This window comes from Semicossyphus pulcher, unplaced genomic scaffold (genome assembly GCF_022749685.1).
Source record: "Semicossyphus pulcher isolate SPU_LCO1_2020_fin unplaced genomic scaffold, fSemPul1.0.p SCAF_14, whole genome shotgun sequence".
NCBI lineage: Eukaryota > Metazoa > Chordata > Actinopteri > Labriformes > Labridae > Semicossyphus > Semicossyphus pulcher.
Window position 1 is genome coordinate 22,335,780 of NW_027211648.1, and position 20,171 is coordinate 22,355,950.

The 20,171-nt window shown below is 38.7% G+C and overlaps 1 protein-coding gene across 2 annotated transcripts; it reads right to left on the bottom strand.

The window, feature by feature from the left end:
• Nucleotides 1-395: 395 nt before the first annotated feature.
• Nucleotides 396-11,829, bottom strand: c9orf72 (C9orf72-SMCR8 complex subunit). Of its 2 annotated transcripts, XM_069661873.1 has the most exons (10): nucleotides 11,691-11,829; nucleotides 10,507-11,000; nucleotides 9,281-9,376; nucleotides 8,670-8,734; nucleotides 7,902-7,974; nucleotides 7,059-7,175; nucleotides 6,286-6,521; nucleotides 6,071-6,128; nucleotides 4,717-4,826; nucleotides 396-1,917 (listed from the first exon to the last, which is right to left on the bottom strand). In XM_069661873.1, exons 2-10 carry the CDS (start codon nucleotides 10,951-10,953, stop codon nucleotides 1,731-1,733), a joined length of 1,389 nt encoding a protein of 462 aa, XP_069517974.1. In that variant the 5' UTR covers nucleotides 10,954-11,000; nucleotides 11,691-11,829; the 3' UTR covers nucleotides 396-1,730. The 2 variants fall into 2 exon arrangements, with proteins under 2 accessions (XP_069517974.1, XP_069517975.1); XM_069661874.1 differs by lacking the exons at nucleotides 396-1,917; nucleotides 4,717-4,826 and adding an exon at nucleotides 4,855-4,904.
• Between the last annotated feature and the right edge of the window lie 8,342 nt (nucleotides 11,830-20,171).

A 20,171-nucleotide genomic window follows, 5' to 3' on the forward strand; every position in this document is an offset into this window, starting at 1 on the left:
GAGCTTTAAATTAATTTGGTGATTAAATAATCATAATGATCATTATCATCATCTCAGACTACATGCAGTCAGGTTGTTAAAAACGTGAATATGAACTGTCGAGTTAAAATGTTTCACTGCCTCACTGATAAACCTAATGTTTTACTATATTCCTTTCAAGTTTAGTACTGTCAAGAGATCAACTGTCATATAATGCTGTTTAATGTTATTTAGCATATCTTGAAGAGGTGGTTTGTCACGGATTAAGTTCCCACAAGAATCTGATGGTCATATACTATATTGATCTATCTGATATATGGTGTGTTCTTTGGGTTAGGCCCAAAGGTGTTTTCAATGCATCTACATTTATTCTAAATAGCAAATCAATCTCAATCGTGACACAACACTTTGCCAGATAGACATAACTTGATTTATTAACCACTTTACATCAAGTAACGACTGTAAAAAAATATGAAGTACATTTGGCACACTCCATTAACCTTATCAACAGTCACGTTGGTAAGCCAAAATTGAGCTTGCCAGTAGAAATTAGAATTACTTTTTTCTTCCAAGCTCCAGTTACTGAAAACTTCTGGTGTAACGTCAAGAGTCCTAAAAATCTAACCAATCTAGCCAGGCAGGTTAATGGTTTTTTTTTAGGATTAAATTAGCCAACCCAAAAAAAAAAAAAATTAACAGAAAATAAGGGCATTCCAACCCCTTTTATTCGTTTTGCATTTTGCCAACCAGCTTTAAATCTTTTTTTCTCAACTTAACTTTTATTGTTACAGCAATCTGCTGTTACTGCAGTAATGGCATATCTATTGGCCTTAGCTTTACTGAGTGTAGTTGAAATAAGCAAATAGTAGCATGCTGACAAGTCTATTATGGTGATAAAGATAGCAATTCTTAATTAAGTTAGCAATGTCAACACAATAAGCATTTTTCAAACAAATACTCTAATCAAATACAATAGATGTATTTACCCTGGAAACACAGCTAATGTATGTTTACAGTAAAGACAGGTAATAAGAACTGCAAACAGCTGTGTTGTTGCTATGGGAGGAAAGAAATCACTGCAAATCCATTTTATGCACAACTAGGCAACCTGGCTAAAAGATACACAGTCTGCAGTCAGGAGGGACTGTGATAAGATTATTTACAGTGCTTTTGTCTTTTATTTTGTTTGATAGAAATATTGTGCTTCATGATAACTCACAATTTTACTGTTGTAAAATCATGTAGGCTCAGTTATTTCGTCTTTTTAAATGGAAAGGTCGTTGTATAACACTGGCAGTAAACAAACTACAAACCCATGTTTTAATAGAGATGATTCTTCATAAAGCTGAAAATGACGTGCATCTCAGCCAGTTATAATATCAGAAATTAAAACATACTCTCTATTAACAGAGGGCATAGAATAGATGAATAATTCATCCACAGAGAATAATTTAATTAAAAATGATTATTATTAAACTCATATTATGCATACAGTTGATCAAGGCAATATATCAAACCTTTAATTTAAATGGCTCATCATAGCAATAACAATCAGTTTTGTCTTGTATTGATCAAGACTGTTCATTTTGGCAAAGCAGGAACAAATATTTAGGCTGATAGTAGTCTGGTCTTAAGAGTACACATGTGCATGCATTTATGTAACAATCAAACAAACTCAAAACAAAACAAAACAACAAAATGACTGTTTCAGTAAACTATTGAAACAGATAAAGTGCAGGCGAAGAAAGAGGTCAAAAGCTCATGAGTGCATCTCGTTCCTGCATGCTAGTGAAGAATGGCTTCCCAAAAACAAACGAGTGCAGTCCTGCCCTCAGCTTCTCAGCAAAGGCCATTATAATGTTCAGGTCACCTTCCACTGTCAGATCCAGGTCCGTCTTTAAATTGCGCAATGATCGAAACAGCTTCTTCCCTTTTTGCCTGTAAAGTGAGGAGGGGAGACATAGTGGTGTAAATGTGAACAACCTTACAATAATCAGGGTCTGAGGGATTGCATTAGCATCCAGTTGGGTTGCATCTGTGAGCAGAAACTCCATGCTACGATGAATTATGTATGCTGCTACAGGATGGCAACTGAGCATAAACAATCTTGTCAAGGCACCTGTAAAATTGCATGCCCTTAGACCTCAGGCTCTTAGCAACACCATAAACAAGCCCACTTTTATGCTTCCACATGAGAACACAAATAATGGTTTTGCTTGTGTAGTTAGTGTTGTCTCTGGAGTGAGATATATTTCCAGGTATTAACTATGTATGAGAACAAATTGTACATAGTATTTTATACATATATAAAATCATGTCAAAATGGCCTGTAATATTAGATAGAAAAAACATCACCATGAATAAGTTTGTTATAATTTATATTAATTAATGCAGGAATACATTAATTCAAATATATATTGTCGTGATTAAATACCACTGTGTAATAGTGAATATTTCCAAAGATTAGCGCTCCACTTCTACTTCTACCTCTACCTGAGGGGTGTGCTACAAAGCAAGTTATCTATGTTTGTTTTGTTGTTGCTTGCTTGACAAAACTTAAAACCCCAGTCAGAGATAATTACTACCATGACAGTTGCTGTGTCAACCCTGGTGTTCTTGTTCAGGCTTGTATCATTTGACTCTTCTGTAGAAAATGGAGTTATTGTGGTTCGCCTTCTTCAGCATCTTAAGCTTTAAACTTGACATAGATCATTTAAAATACTATGCAAGAACTGCATGTACGTCTGACATTGTCCCATAATAAGGATAGGTGAAAAATTACTTTCTGGCAAAACCAAGGTGAAATATTTTTTATGAAATTAATATGATTTCTGATAAATACTAATAGACCACTACCAGCAGAATCCACAATGGTCCATAAGTGCAGTGCCTTCACCATTCCTTCAAAGTAAAAATGATATGCTGTGAAATTTAAAGTGTTGATCATTTTCTGCATCAACAACTGAATGCATATAGTTACTGTAATGTGATTTATATAGTGTGTGCCTCTGTAACTGCACAGACTTGTGTGGCATTACTGACCTAATGTTACACTTCAACAAGTTTGCATATGTCTTGTATCTCTGAGCTGAGAATCTATTTTGCTCTTGGAAATTCCTCTCAGGAACAGAATTACTGAAAGACACCGAATGGTGTCGAAGTGAAAGAAAAAAAACAGGCAGTGTCTCCAGCCCATAAAGGAGTGGGAAGGTCAGATCACTGTTAGGGAGCACAGAAGGAGATGAGTCAGGCCCAGATGGAGCAATGACCAGGTCACCACAAGGAGGGTGCATGAAAAAAATTGGGGAGCTTTTGTTGGGGTTTAATAATTTAGTTCTGGGTCAGAGCCAGAAGGTGGTTACTGTAACCCTGATGGGACTAAATCATGACTAGGTAAACAATTATTTTTAGTTCTTTAACAAGGTACTGAAGTTCCCAACAGAGGAAGGTAATTCCATGGATTTAGTAGAGTGTAAAATTATAGTATTCTAAATATTTTTATCGTTCAGAAAATTAAGTGTTAAGTGTCTAAATGAGTAAGGCTTAAATGCAAATAGTGTTGCAAGGCCTTTAATCTTTTTCCCTTTTATATTTTGCAAAAGAGACATCTATAAACCAGTGGATTTAAATGATATATAATGTTCACCTCATTGTGTGACACAACTTTTAATCATACAAATATCATCCCTCATCTGACATGACACTATGCACAGTGTTTTTACTGTAAATACTGAAAACTCTTGAAAAGAAATTATTTCAGCACCCTTTGCACTCTCCATCATTATACTATTGTCTCGCATAGCTTATACATATTAGTTTAATGTTTAATGTAGGCTTGTACATATTAGTTTATTAACTAATGTTTAATGGGCTTAAAGTTTTTGGTTTAATATTAAATGTTTAATGCTTGTACATAGAGAGCAATGTTAAACTGGAGTCAAATTCCTTGTTTGTGTACATACCTGGCCAATAAAGCTGATTCTGATATAATTCACAATCATATAAAACAAATGACAAGTAGCAAATCTTTCACATTTCACTTGAAAAAATAAATATGAATACATTGTTTGCATTTTTGTTTAATACACTAAAAGAATGCCTTATCAAAATTGTTGTGGAATAATTTACAACTAATAATTGTAGCACCATCACAAACCTAATCCTGCATGCTTAACTTCAGTTCAATTCAATAGTACCAAAGTGGCCTTTACGATGTATACTGCTCTTCCTTTTGGTTTAAGTGCCCCAAAAAGGTTTAGAACTGTGTGAGTGTGCTCACTCTGCACCTGCAGGATCTCCTCCTGCAGCCCCACTGTCAATCTACCTAGTCTTGTTTGGGATTCTTCTGAGCTGTGTCCTCACCCAGGACTAACACGTTTCTTAACTAGATTTTATGTTGTCCACTCCCCGTCTTTTAGTTTTTGGTCTTTTTATCCATGTGAACTTGCAGTACCTTCAAACCTGTACACAAAACCCTGAGGATAATATCACTATTAATATTAGGTATTTATAGCTGTGAGCCCTGTGATGGCCACATGATGATTAGTGGTGATGTTGCCATCAGAGCAAGGTCAGTGGCTGCAGTGCAAAGACGACGCAAAATCAAATCCCAGAAAACAAGTGAATCATCAGCTCTGGTATTAAAATATTTGTGAGTTATTCTGTGGAGGAGGGGGTTTGAGTGCAGTGGTGTGTTGCCACACAAAAGTTTAAAGTGGTATTAGTGACAGCTCTTACGTTTCGTCCTCAATGTACTTGAGCAGCGTGAGGGCCTTCCTGTGGAGTAACAGCAGGAACTGGGCGAGATAGGTGCTCCGCAGGGACAGGCCTGGCTTCAGCATGAACACCTGGGTACAACACAGGATGTCAATTAGTAGTCTGGGCTACGGCTGTGCTGCAAAAGGTACCACCTCCTTTGTGCTAACCTTGAGAAAGAAACAAATTGCTATTGTCATGAGAGAAACTTGTAACCACCTCTCTCTGAGCACTTTCATGGAAAAGGATGATGGTTTGTGACCCTTGGGATTCAATTTATCTATGGGCTCGAGAAAGAATAAGAGAGGTGGAAACACATCATCATCATCAAGTGTTTTTTTCATCAAGTCTGAATTGGTTCAAAAACACTATACATAAAAAAAAACATTCAATTATGGGTGACATCACAAGTTCTTGATTGTATTAACCCTTTACAAGTATGGTTGAGCTGACATACTACACTTCAGTTGAAAGAAAGTCTGAGATTCTGTCTTAGTAAACCATTTATGTAATAACTGACTTTTGAAGAGTAAACTGCAGTCCAGGTTCATGACTTGATAAATGGAATGGATTGTACTTATAGTGCTTTTCTAGTCTTCCGACCACTCAAACTGTTTACACTACATGTCACATTGACCCATTCACACGACTATTGATAGACTGATGGCAGTGCCAATCTCCAATCAGGATCTATGCAGTCATACCCGATGGCTATGCAACCGGGAGCAATTTAGGGTTCAGTGTCTTGCCCAAGGACACTTCGACATGTGACTGTAGCAGTCAGGGATCAAACCCCCAACCTTCCAATTGAGAGACGACCAACTCTACCACTGAGCCACAGCCTCCAAAGATCAATACTAAAAAGAATCAATTACACAGACTTATTTTTGTTCTGGGTGTAATTCTTAGGCCTGTGCGATAAGTAGAGGGTAATAATCATGCTGGTTTAACATCTGCTACTAATAGATATGCCTCAGCATGGTTGAAAATCTGTTTAAAAGGGAACAAAACTGCACTATTTGTATATATTTTCTGTTATTGTAACTATTTAAGATTGAAACTATTTATATACCTCTCAAAGAACACAGAAGGTATGAAAGAGCATTGCTAAGAGAGTACATTTAGGCAAATATTTATATTCCTTACCAAATATTACTATTGTGAGCTTAAAAATACATATGTACACATACATCAGCAACATAGGGTAGTTTGGTGGGTTTGGTTCTTTTCGCCTTTATGGATTTATTGATTTTACTGACTGGATTATGAATGCTAATGCTAGCTTTTATTGAGACAATAAAGAAGAGTATGACAAGTACTGTCACTTCATTCTTACCTCATCTATGAACGACTTTACCAAAGTGTCTTTATGCATGACGTCTTGAAAGATATTCCTAAGAAAAAAGGCAAAGTGGTTATGATAAAAGCATTTTTTTTTTTTTTTTCAAAAACATCAAGTAAATAACTGAAAACATTTTAGTGTATTAAAAATGGAAACCTATAACTTTCATGTAATCCATAAATACAACAGATACTGAGTGTATGGCTTACAGGTCAGGTGTGAAGGTCTCATCAGTGTGAATGACTGTGTCCGGGGCTATGTCCTCCTCGCTGTCTGTCTTCCAAAGCGCGCTGAGCTCAGACCGCATGTAGCGTCTCTGGTGGTATGTGTGCTCATGGCACGGTGGCATCTGCTTTACTGTGTTGATGTCTACGTCAATGTGCGTGGTTGGGTAAGGTGAGTAGAGAACCTGGCGGAAGGGCAGGACGAAGCTGCCTGTGGAGTCCTGGGGATTATATTTTTTATGTCATGAATATGGAATGCATTTTTTTATGCTTAGTTTGTAGAAAATATGTTTCCTACAGAGAACAGCAGATACAATGTTTCTAAGAAGAAACAAAATAACAGAGGGAAGCAGCTTGCTAGCAGAAAGTAAAAGTATTTATTAGAACTTCAGATGCACATAAATGAACATCAGCAAGGCTCTACAAAAGCTTGTGCAAATAAGTTTTCATAAATCATTTCACTTTATGTAAGAAAGAAGGGTCCCTGGGCCAGTTCTCCCTGGGCCAGTTTTCTTGTTCCTCAAAACATTTTATGTGGAAGTCCATAAGAAACTCCTGCAGGAGCTTTACAGCACAGACGATGTGTACCATACTGTACTTTATATTCAAACTAATAACCTCTGTTTCACACAAGGTCTGTGTCATATTGTCAGATAAAATCACCTGGCAACCTCAAGCAAGCAGAGCAAACCAGAAAAATAACCATGCTCAAATTCAAAATGTATTGTACTATTTAATAAAAGGGAACTGGTGGCTACCTTGAGAAGACCCTGTACGAACAGGCCTGTGTCATATTTGAAGGAAGAGTCAGCCTTGCAAAGCCGAGAGCACTTCCTCTCAGCTGGGGTGAGGAAGAGACAGAGGGTACGCACAATCTGCAGAATACAGCCACATTTTAACACTTTGGTTTAATATAATTGTAACTTATGCCAGTATAATGCCTGTGCAAAAGCATATGTCCATGCTGTATTAGATTTCTCTATTGAAAATGTGAACAGGAAACAAAAGGGCTTTTGATTTTTATGTTCATTTTTCTGTTGGTTAGAGATTAAACAAAATAAAATAAAAAAAGGTGGATTCCTGCAAACTGTCAGCAAAAAAATCTGTTAAAGAAGCCACATGGTGCTTTATAGAACTTAATCTGGCATAAGGTTTGAGATTTGTTGATATATATAAATAAAATTCTCAATTGGTGGTCAGTCAAGGTTTCAAGCCAATACAACAGCAAATATAGACTGTTTATCTCTTTCATATTCACTAGGCAAAATGTTGGTGGTTGGTTTAGGCTGATGTGCAATATAATTTTTTTCTCAATAAGTGTGTCCTATTTTTCTTCCTACAATTACATCATCATTACCTATTTTGAAAACATTATACGCTTTGTAACAAACTTCTGTCATTATGGCTGCAGCAGTAACTGTGTTGTTACCAAGCTTACAGAGGCATTAAAAAATACTGACACAAGCACCAAAAGAGAGTATAAAAGTACATAAGGGGCTAATTAAACACAAAACAGCAGCACAACACAATTTAAAACATTTTGAATGAAATAGATTCATGACAAATGTGTTTGTGTGCAGCCCCTAAAGTGGTAAATTTACCTTATTTACTTTCTCTGGGTTGCTTCCAACGACTATTGAACAACCGCAAGTCTGCAGATGAGAGCTGATGGCCCTGAACCAGAGAGACAGAGACATGCAAATTATAGCCAATTAGCTTCATTAGCATTGCTCTAATTATTAATTACAGTTTTTAGGAATCATGTTTAAGGCAGAAGACCCAGGTAGAACAAACATTCAAAGGCTTTGCATAGAGAAGGATCGTAGATGGACTCAACTGCTGGTCTTGTCTAGTGAAAGTTACATCTGCCTAGTAATCATTAATTATGTATTTTGGTTAATATTCTGTCTCACTATTCTGAATAGACTGTTATAATAAATAGAATAAAATAATTAATTTCACATCATAGGTTATCATTTGATTGGTCACAAAAATCTAATTTGCCTGATTGGTTTATAAACTTAATCTTACATTACCTCATAAGTAAGTAGTTACAAATTAGTCTTATTCTTTTGTTAGAAAGACTCCATGAGCTATACATATAATTTAATAAATAAATTCCTGTTTACAGGTGCTTTGACATGTCCACAGGATGCTGAACTAATGTAGTACACCTCTGAGCAAGTGGGAGCTTCATTGCCAGAATGGACTTTCTGGACTCTTGACACTAACAGCGATTTAGCTTTCGTCCTTTCTCTGGAGGAAACTTCACCTAAGTGGAGAGCCATTACTCATCATTGGACGGTTGATGGGTGTTAAATGGGCATTGTTCATCATCTGTCTCCATTTGCCTGTACCAGAGTGCTTACTTGTGGAGGAAATCCTCGTGGCAGCTGTCCCCGATGTCATCATCATTTAGCACGGTGTCTTTTATCTACGCAGTGGGAGCAAAACAAATGAGTCCCTTTTAAAATTGGTCCAAACAAAGACCAAAGTGCTGATAGGCACATTTCCAAACACTGCTGAGATGTGAACAAGATGCAAAAATACCAGCATGTAACAGTGTAGGAAACAGCAAGAAAGATTCTAGGGACGTTTTTGTGCTGCTTCTTTTTTGTCACATTTGCATATTAGAAGGGGAAAATGTGTTAAATCACACTGGGTGGTTATCTTGGCAGCGAACCTGAAAAATGTAAACCATTATGAAATAATTGATTATCTCAAATATCTACCATTCAGTTAGTCTCTTAGAGTCAGATCTGATATAAAGATAAAGATATCTTCTTCTTTTCATTCAGTCAATGAAAACACAATGTTTAAATTACCCATTAACTCCTAATTTTCCCCCCAAAGCTTTACATTCTTTTTGCTGTCATGTTAAACGTAATTACTAACTAGGGTTTCTAGTTTGTATTTCGATAACTGTTCAGTTTTGAGGTCTGCCAGGATAGGGTTATGTGTGTATATGTGTGCTACTCACATCTATTTCTTCTGGAACACTGTGTGTCTTCATAGAGGCCAACAGCTCCATGATAGGGACAATTTCCAAGCTCAGAACTGAGATGATGTTGTAGCCCTAAAGTTGAAAAAAGGTGTGAAAAGTTAACTCGAGCACTACACAAACACTTAAGTCATCTTAATGAATACTCTATTCACAATAAAATGTGTTGTTAGGAGCTGTTGGCCCAAAGGGACAATCTGTGAAAGCTGGAGGCCTAATTGTCAAACTAAAAAAAAAGATATTCATGTATTAATGCTAGGAAGTTTTGCATTATGATATACAGGGGATGGGAAAAATATAAAGTAAATAGGCCGGACTGATAAATCGGCCTAGTTTTACGTAGTCTGCCCTCCCAAGAATCAGGAATATTTCTCACCTGTAAAGAGTCTTGCCCAGACTAATATTTTACTTTAAGAAATATCTTCCTGTAACATCCTTTTCCTAATAACATCAGACGTCAAATTTATCCAATGTTACAACAAGAAGCTGTCCAAGAAATACTTTTAAAAAACTAAAATCTAAAAATCTACATTATGGTGTTTTAATGTTTGACCGTTCTTACACATAATGGTAAAGACACACACAGACACATTTTTGTCTGTGACACAAAATACACAGATAATTTTACTCAGCTCTAGAGCCAGTAAGCAGTATTTGTCAGCTATAAAAGCTTTAGTACCAGGACTTTGGTTTATATGTGTTCAAAGCTTAGTAACGGAGCACCCAAAAGGCCAATCTACAGACAGAACAGTCTTATAAAAAAAACACCCAACAGAAATTGATGTGAAGATTAATACAAAAGCATTTTACAGGTTGATATTTAGCCTAATACACACTCTTCCACAGCTGTGTCTGCAAAGATGATGAATTTTAAATCAAGTGTTGTGTGTCCTGTTATTTTGTCTGCCACTGTTATTACCTGGCTGGCTTTCTCTGTGGGAGCTCTCAGACCTAATTAGCGAACTTACTCCTTTGTGTTGGGAGACTGCAACTTTATTATTCTGCCAATGCTGCTACATTCCCAAATGGGTAAAGCAGAGGTGATGGATTACTTAATACCTCTTTAAGATCAGGAACTAAAGCGGGATCAGGTTTTTAAGTGCATTTAATGAGTATAAAGGGTAATAATTTGCCTTCTCTTGTGTGAATAATAAGTCTACGTCTAAGAGTGAGAAGTCAAGAGTTCAGCAGAAATAGCAGGGTACCTTCTGCATCCAAATGCGTCCCTTGCGAATAACATGCTTTAGCCTCTCCACGCAGATGGTGTGAAGAGGCAGGTAGAAGGCCAGCTCTGTCTGAGGCAGGATGATGGACAAGGCACATGTGTTTTTGTCCCCCTTCAGCTCACCATCAAAGATGAGAGACACAATTATGACACCCTTTTCTGCCAAGACAAAGAACTTCACATCCACAGCGCCACACTCAGCACTGCGCAGAATCTCTCCATTAAGTGTATGATTGGCCAAAAATGTGACTTCTCCATCACTGAGGAACATCAACTGGTCACCCTTTGGTGTCCAGATGTGACGCACCCGAGGACCCAGGATGTTGTCCCAGTAGGCAAAGGTGGCAGCCAGCAGCGGGCATTCTCCCTCCACTGCTACCTCAGACTTCGCCACAGCAGGTGACTGGGGTGGACAGCCAGAGGACATTGGCAATGAAAATGCCTTTTCACGTGTAAGAGTGAATGATAATGAACCTGCATGATGAACAAAAAAAAATACATTTTATAGTATTAGTTAAATGCACCTTTGTAAAAAACAGTGTCATGTCAATTCTGGGTAAAAGGTAGAAAGGTAGAAAAGTCTCTAAAGCATCCTATCTGATGATCCTATTTCCAGTTGTAAGTGCATAATGATCAGGATACTTTCAACTCACTTAGTACAAGAAATCTTATAAGGCTTTATGTGGAAAGTAGATTAATTTGTTAATTATGTGGTGCGGGTCAGCTGATTATTATCGGAGCCACCTAATATTTGACCAACAGATTATTCTGACGAAGGTTTCACCAAACCTCTTTTAAGCCGCGATGATTTCATTCATTCCCTCGCTGCCCTTACTTTATCTTTTTAAGTTTTATGTACCGAGTAATTTGATCGATAGGGCGTATAAGACATAATAAAACATTATGTGTTACGCTTTTTTAAGAAATTACACTGTTACTTTGAAGCTAACTTTGGTGTGACATGGTTCACGTTTTGTATGGCTTAATGGCAGTGCCGTTATAGGTAAGGATTAAAGAACGAAATAACGTTAGTGTTTAGTTAGTAGCTTGTAGTATTGTAAGGCTAACTCAGGCTTTTGGATCGAGCCTAGCTCGCTACCTAACTGTTATTATTAACTTAGCATTAGCCAAACCAAGCACAGGAATTACATAGACGTGACTTACTTGTTCTGTCTTTTTTGCACTAAATCGCCACCCACAGCGTTTCTAGAGGAAGAGATTCAGGTGTAAGTGAAAAATCTTCTTTTTTTTTTGCTGTTATTAACATAGCATACAATATTTAAATGATTAGCCTCTCTATACATCCAGGTTAGTCAGCTGCATTTTCAGTCTTCAAGACACTTCCTATGACGTTAGCACTACGTCAACCATTGAATGTGATGCACAGCGTCCTCTAGCGAGCGAGGCAGAACAGTGGACAGTGAGTCAATGATATAATTTTCATTCCAAGAGGTTACTTGCAGGCAATGAGGTTGTTTTTTTTTATATGAAGCCTGGTCAAACAACTGAGCGTGAACGCAAACAAAAACCTTTCCATGTGCTTTTTATTTTAAATGAAGGCCCAATTTAATGGCACCCCACTTCAGTCCTAGAGACTTCATGCTGTTATTTCTTTTTCTTTTTCTCCTTGCGATCATACTTAATCATCATTGATTAATGCAGATTCATAACATCTCCCAAGAGCAACTGGCTGCAGACCATCACTAAATTAAGTTTAAATGTGTCCTATAATGTTAACATTATTCTGCTATTTTCCTTGAGGATATCTTTCAAATGCAGACAAACTTTAAACAACCTTTTACCTAACTTTTTTTTGAAGAATGGACTCAACCATTTCAGAAGTAGCGTGAATTTTCCATTTTCCCACATCCATTAAACAGAGCATCTTACAATACTGTATGCAGTGGGTGAAAGTGTGTGCAAACAAAGCAGTTATGCAGTGAGCCCCTTCATCAAATTCGACTAAATAGCAGCAAAATTACCTACACTCCTTTGCTCTGTGCTGTATATTCACGTACTTGAGCATACACCTACTTTGAAATATTACTCCTAATGGTCTCATTGAGACACTGATAGGTTGACTGAAGCTGTTGGCTCTAAACTGCACATCAGTTGTGCAAATAATCGCTCCTGCAGACATTCAGCCCTACTGAAGAGAGTAGAAAACTGTAAACTCAGTTGTGCCACTATCTAAGACATTTTTGTTGGTGTCCTATAACTTAAGTTGGACCATAGTCTTGGTAATACTTGATTCTGATTGGCTGAAGTGTGTCAATTAACTGAGAATTGGACACCCATTGTCATGATTCTGGACTCTGTTTTTACTTGTGCTTTTTACCCTGTTTTATTTTGTTAAGTTTAGTTTCATCCTCATTTTCTCATGTCATTTCCTGTAAGTTTCCCGCCTTGCAATCAGCCACACCTGTTGTCTATTTCCAATCAGTCATTCAGTATATATACCTCCACCATTGTACCATACCATCACTTGTACTCTGCCAGATTGTCTTTGTACTTTTGCAACAAGCTTTCCAGCCTATTTTCCTGTGTTTTGCCTTCATGTGTTTTTAACCTCTGCTTTGCCTTTTGGACTCTGATTTTGCCTATGCCCCTCCGTAAGTCTGTTTACTGTTTAACCTTGGATTGTTCCTGGATACTGAGTGAAAGCCTGATCTTCATCTGTACTGTTGATGTTCTGACTGACCTCCTGCGTATGACTACTGCCTGGTGTCAAGTAAACTGTTTGATTTTAAGCCTACTCCTCTCTGTGTGATCCCTGCATTTGAGTCTTTTTCTGAGCACCAGTTGTTACACCTATGATGTAGTTCCAGTGACACTGTCTGTTCACCGACACCATATGTCAGCCATACACAATGTTATTGACATTCAATCTTACTTGATTTACCATCTGGGTAATACCTGATCTGAACAGAGTTATGGCTTATTGAGAATTTTATATTTCATCACAAAATACACAAAAGCATACCGTTCTGGTCATATTTTTCTTCTTTAGCAAGTGACCATGGTATAATGCCCTTCAAGGTTTCCATAATCAGGTTTTATACATTTTATCCATTTATTCACTGCGAGAGTTGTCCTTGTTGATTCCGGTTGGTGTTTACCTCCCACCTCAGGCCTGTGTTAGTGAGGCATTACAACATATGGCTGACGAGACAACAAAGGTGGAGAAAATGCACCTTTCAAATGCTCATCATTCATTGGGATTTTAACAGTGACACTAACATTCTGGACCACTGTTTAAAGGACGCAAGTCCCATTGCCTCTTAGCACCTGAAGTTTGTAGACAACACAACAATCATCAGGGATAGTGAAGAGTCTGCATATAAACAGGAGGTGGAACAGCTGGCCCTCAGTCAGAACCACCTGACATCTATCACTGTTTGGTTCAGATTTGCCACCAAACAGGAAAGGAACAGAGTACAATGGACAGTCAGGTCTGCAGAAAGGATCATTGGAAACAACTTGCCCTCCACCCAGGACATGTAATGATCCAGGGTCAGGAAACAGGCACATACACATTACTGCATACCCCCACATCCCAGTCACAAACTCTTCTCCTTTTGGTAGGTGCTCTAGAGCTCTGTACGCCAAAACAACAAGACAGAAGAACAGTTTCTTCCCGCAGGCTGTCACTCTGATGAACATTTAAATCAGTCACAGACTGTCAGGATTAATCCGTGTACAATAACCCTGTGAAAAAAACATCCAGTCTGCCTGTAAATAAGGTTATTTACCTTAATTAATCAATTAAATTTCATTAATTCATCTAACATGAATCTATGAACACTGGTTATAATGAAAATACTGTAAAAACTCATGTATGTCCTGTAGATAAACCAACCTGTTATATAATAATTTAACAACATAATTCTTTTTTCTCATATTTATTGTAACATTCTTTGAGCTCATCACATTGCACTTATGTCTCACTGTCTGTTGAGTTAACTTGTGAAGCTTGTTGTCCATTTCCTAAATGTATGTTTACCTCTTTGTATGGAAACGGAGAGCAACGTTAAACCAGGGTCAAATTCTTTGTATCTGTACATATACTTTGCCAATAAATGTGCTTGTAGTTCTGATTCAAATTATGGATACTTCATCATACATTATCCTTTACCTATTATGTCAAGCATGACAGAGCATAAGCAACAAGACGCTAGGAGGCTGCTTCTGGCATGGAACTATCAACTAAGCCAAATTATCAATTTTCATACCTCAATTTTTAAATGAATTAAACAGATAAAATGCAATATGACTGATGGTAGACAATTTTGTTACAGTTGGTCCAAACGGAATAAAATAAGTGGATGTTGCGTCATGGTTTCAAAAGTTAAGCTAGTGTGGAAAGGCCTACAATTTTTTTATTCCCAAGATGGGGCAAAAATAAGTCTGATAAGACCCATACTTTTCAATTAATTTATAACCTTAGTAAACAAATTTCCCTTGAGTTTATTTTCTGATTGTCATGTTCTACTGTCAAGTTTTGTATTTAAAGGTGCTATATGTAACTTTCAGAAAATCCTCATTCCAAGCGACACGGTCGGCCATTGAGGGAACCGCAGTCAGCCTTCTTGTAAGCGCTTGCTCGGACACTTGCACGCATGAAGGAGCATCCGGGTTTTTTGCCAGAGACATACGAAACTGTGCATGCTCAATCTCGGGACTCACCGGCTCCGTTTACTTTTCACTGACGAGACGTGTTCATTGACCGATATCATGTTGACCGGCATCATGTTATCCAAAATCAACACTGTTTGTCATAATAATTAAGTTAATATCATGTTAGGTGGCGAAGTTATTTGTCAAGCTAGACTGACAACACTGACATACACACTTGGATAGTATTTTGGTTGTCATAACTTTAGCGAGCATGCTAAGGTTAGCTAACTAGCGCTAACATTACAACACTGCATGGATCTGGCATCGTGCTTCGTAACCAAACGGCAAATTACTCAATTACCAGCCAGATCAGCCCCGGGAGTCTATGGGCCGGTTTCACAGACAAGGCTTTAATTAAGCCAGGAGTAGGCCTTAATGTGTACTAGTTAAACCAGGAAATTTAAGTGGCTTTCATGGACGTGGCCTAAGTTTAGCTTAGTAAGTCGGTGACTATGGAGTCCTGGCGTAAGGTAAGTAAGCCTAAAAGAGAACACCAGGGTTAAGCCTCATTAGGTTAAGTATGAGCACATGCTGTTGGTCTAATGGTGCTCCTAAAAACCCGGAATGGAATTGAAAAACACAGTGACTGGTGTGAACCTGGAAATAAAACAACAGGAGAAGCAAAGATAATTTGTTCAAAATACTTAGTGAGTCTGAAAAAAGTCTGAAAAAACTAAAACAAAACTGTGTCAAACAATCCAGTAACTGAAAGTAAAAGCCAGACTGCTTTCACTGAGCAAGAGAAGAGTGGTTGGGCTGCAATTTGCAGTAAATTCAACACAAATTAAAATATAACAAGAAAAGTTTAACTTCTTGTGAGATATCTTTATTGTTTTCAGTGTTTTACTTTTCTCATATTTCTATTTTTGTGACATACACTTTAGAATGATATCTGCTTCTAATGGAGTATTTTAATCACCGCAAACAATATCTTAAGACGGCTTCGATTTTCTCATTTAATTTTCCGTGCACACTATTTAAATAAAAAAATAAAATAAAAAAAGCCATAATAAATACACTACATATTTAAATGCGTCTCATCTGGTTGTGCTTCAATGTAAAAGCATCTCTGTATGCAAGTCCTTGTTTGTCATTTCTGGCCTGAGCCATGGGCACAACTGCTTGATCCTGATTTTCCATTGGAGGATCAGGACAGCAGCGCTGCTTCAGGTAGTTGTGCAGCACTCCGATTACACTTATCCACAAGTACTCATCTGGCTGGCCTCTGTAGTGCATGTTGGTCTTCATTTAGATATTCCAAATAGTCCATTCTTCTTCACAAACAGGACTAAGCAGAAGTTAAACCTGCCTCTTTGAAGGATTAATTTAAGCTTCAATTTAGGCCTAGAGTAGCTCTAACCTTCCCTCTTGCAATCAGCTTAGTTTAATCCAGAACAGGCTAAGTCTATGACTATTTTAAAATAGGTCTGTGCAAGTCGCTTTTAGTTAAGACAGCTCAAACAGGCATTTTAGTCTGGGACTAGGCTTAAGCCTTGTCTGTGAAACCGGCCCTAAGTGAGTTAGCTGATGTTATCTACTCGACGGTGTTTTGCTACGTTGCCTAACTGGCAAATCGTCTGCGATAGCAGACAAGCTAACGGTAGCTTGTTGCCAGCTTACAGCTGGCTGGCTGACCTTAGCCTAGACAGGTAATGCAATGATATTGGCTAATAGAAAACAATCGGTAGTTATACACATTTGTTTTGTTCTGCTACATAATTTACAACATGTTAGCTGGCAAAGTTATTTGTCAAGCTAGATAACTGACATACACACTCAGTGTTTTGGTAGTCATAACATTAGTGAGCATGCTAAGCTTAGCCAACTAGCTCTAACATAAATACACTGCACAACTCTGGCATTGTGCTTCGTAACCAAACGGCAAATTACGCCGGCGAACCAACAAATCATCACAAGCATTAGCGAACATGAGCCAGGCAGGACAGGGCGGCTGTAGAGAGCTGGGTGATGCGCATGACTCTGGCATTGTGCTTCGTAACCAAACGGCAAATTACGCCGGCGAACCAGCAAATCATTACAAGCATCAGCTAACATTAGCCAGGAAGGGCAGGGCGGCTGGAGAGAGTTGGGATGAAGCACTTGTCCTGAGAGAAAAAACGCTGCACCTGGAGAGAGAACGCTGCACGCGGGTTTTCTATGACAACAATAAGTTGTGGGTCTGTTTTGATCTTCAAAAGCAATCGAATGTCTCCATGATTCGCATGCCCTGGCAATGTTGACTCTAGTTTTCCCCCTGACCTCGATCACATTCCTGTTTGGTTAGATAGGCTTCACTAGATAAAACTTTATTTTGTTTTTTATTCCTGTTGTGTTGTTGTGGGTGCCGGTGGTTTGTTGGCATTATCTATCTCCATTTCACAGCTTGCGTTGTCTTGTGTTGCACACTGTGGACTGTAGTGACGTAGAATGAGCTCTCCGTAGAGGTACTCGTGAACATGCAGATATGTCACATCCTCTTGTTTCCCGGAAAAACCGTCCCGAGTGCTTTACATAAAAATCACCCCACAGGTTGTTAGAGCCAATGGAGGAAGTTGGGGGAGGTCTCAATTTATCAGTTCCTCTACTATCCCTTCACACATTGGCAATAAAAAATTATATTTGATTGATGAATATATGTAAAATCTTACATAAAGCCCCTTTAAGGTATTTTGTGTTCTTGTCACGTTCTGTGTTTATGCATTTTTTGGGTTTAATTGTTTAGTTATCATTTCCCAGTTTATTACTAGCTGTGTCCCAATCCAGGGGCTGCAGCCCTCGAAGGCCATATTTGAAGGCCGATTGCGCCACAGAAGCACGTCGAAGGTTGTCCCAATTCGAAGGCTCCTTCAGATGCGGCCGACAAATGCATCCTCCATTTCCCCAGCCACAAAGGATGCACCCAATGGATCCTCTGTGACCTATCGTATCCTGAGATGCATTGCGCGCCAATTCAAACTAAATGGCTGACTTTTAAACAGCCTCAATTGAATAGGTAGCGTTACACGTTTAAGAAAATGAAAGGGCCCTTGAAACAAATAATCTTTAAAATAATAGGTTAACTTACACAAAGTTAGTTATGCTAGCTAGTTAGCCTGCTAGCTATCTGTTGCTAGGCGACAGGAGTGGCGTTTGGTGACGCAAGGGTAGACCTAGTCTTTCTTCGTGTCGTCCTTCTATGTGATACCTGGTTGTGAATCCCTCCTCTAGTTTCCTGTGTTTCTCCTTTGGATTAACTTCGATTGGACGCTTACACAGTAAGTCTTTGTTGTCTGCCTTATGTTTTTTGCTTGGTGTTTGTGTTTAAATAAATTGCCTTAGTCTGCACCTGGGTCCGCAACCTTTTGTTTAACTTAAAACCTGACAGAATGAACTAGCCAAATATGGACCCAGCAGATTGGAACAGTTTTTAATTAATTCATTAGAATTAATTTCAAAGATAAGTTACATGCAGGACATTTTTAAAGAGGCGAGGAGTCATGATGAACAAAATCTGTCTCCCTGGACTGGGACTCATCTGGCCAATTTTACTGGCTCACGAGGAGGCACCAAATGGAGATGGGGCCATCATGGCCCCCAACATCACCGCCTTTCCCCGCTGCCCAGAACCCCAGAGCCTCCGCTGCCAAGCTCCCCTGTGTTTCTTGCTCATGTGTTCTAGTCAGAGGCCCTGCCAACTCCTGCCCCTATGTTCCTGTCGGAAGCTCTGCCCACTCGTTCTTTCCAGTCAACTGTTCTGGCTGACTCTCAGTCTGAATCCCCAGACCTCAAGGCCCTAGTTCCAGCCGACCCCCGATCCTGTTCTGGCCCAGCCAGAGGTTCTGTCTGGCCCAGATCCTCTTCTGTGCCACCAGGAGGATACCTATCCTGGTTCTCCTTCAGCGTCCCGGCTGACACCAGCCCCTGGTCCTCCATGGTTGGCCCAGCCGAAACCTCCTGGTTCCCTGTCGGTGACCTGGCCAAAAACTGCTCCTGGTTTCCAGTCGAGGCAAATGGCTGGTTAGTAAGTTAGTCTTGTTGTTGTTTTATATTTCCTTTATGTCAACCGTACCGCAGGCTTTTGTTTAGCCACTGCCTGCCTCCAGACCGTTCGCCTGAAGGCTCTGACTCTGCCCCTCACCAGCCTCCTGGCTGTCATTGAACATTGAACTGTGAACCCCTGTGGTCTGGCCTCTAGGTCTTCATGTCGTCCTTCTACGTGATACCTGGTTGTGAATCCCTCCTCTAGTTTCCTGTGTTTTCTCCTTTGGATTAATTTTGCTTGGACGCTTACACAGTAAGCCCTTGTTGTCTGCCTACTGTTTTTTGCTTCATTTGTATAGAAACCAATGGATGACATCACAATGGCTAGGTTGAGTCTTTTAACACAGTCTACGCTTCAGTCAGGGCCAGGCTAGGTTTTTGCCACCTTTTTAAGCAACCCTTATAGGCTGCAGGTTGACGCTTTATTTAAAGAAATGAAAACAGAAATGATAGTGCTTTAGATCTACTCTATATAGGGGCAGTATTACCATGAAGTTATTGACAACTCAACTGTTCTTCACCCTTGTGTGGTGTTCATGTTTTTGTTACTCAGCCAATGTTTGCGGGTTTGGTGGTTATTGGGTTTTTAAATCAATACAGCCATAACAGTTTATTCTTACCAGATATTTACTTTATCCCAATTACAAGCAATAAAGACAGCATATATGGTTAATATTTATCATTTACCTCTGTTAGATCATATTTATAAATAATGTTAATGATAAATGTTTTTGTGATAAAACGTAAAACAAATCAATCAATCAATCAATTTCAACATATGGGTGGAAAAACTTGTTTATTTTGAACAAATCTAAATGAAACAATGTTAAGAAATTGAACACACCAGTCCCATTGAACAGATGGACTATCCATATCAGTCTACACAAAACATCAGCCCCTTTGAACTCATAGGCTATTCATGCCAGCCTATACAACACATGAGGGGCA

What these genes read in the sequence shown, in the direction of transcription:
- c9orf72 (XM_069661873.1), bottom strand. Translation starts at nt 10,953, where the DNA reads ATGTCCTCTGGCTGTCCACCCCAGTCACCTGCTGTGGCGAAGTCTGAG. An exon ending in TAAAGTCGTTCATAGATGAG is followed by an intron (nt 4,827 to 6,070) that starts GTAAGAATGAAG and finishes TGTTGTACCCAG; the next exon opens with GTGTTCATGCTGAAGCCAGG. An exon ending in AAGTACATTGAGGACGAAAC is followed by an intron (nt 1,918 to 4,716) that starts GTAAGAGCTGTC and finishes CTCACTTTACAG; the next exon opens with GCAAAAAGGGAAGAAGCTGT.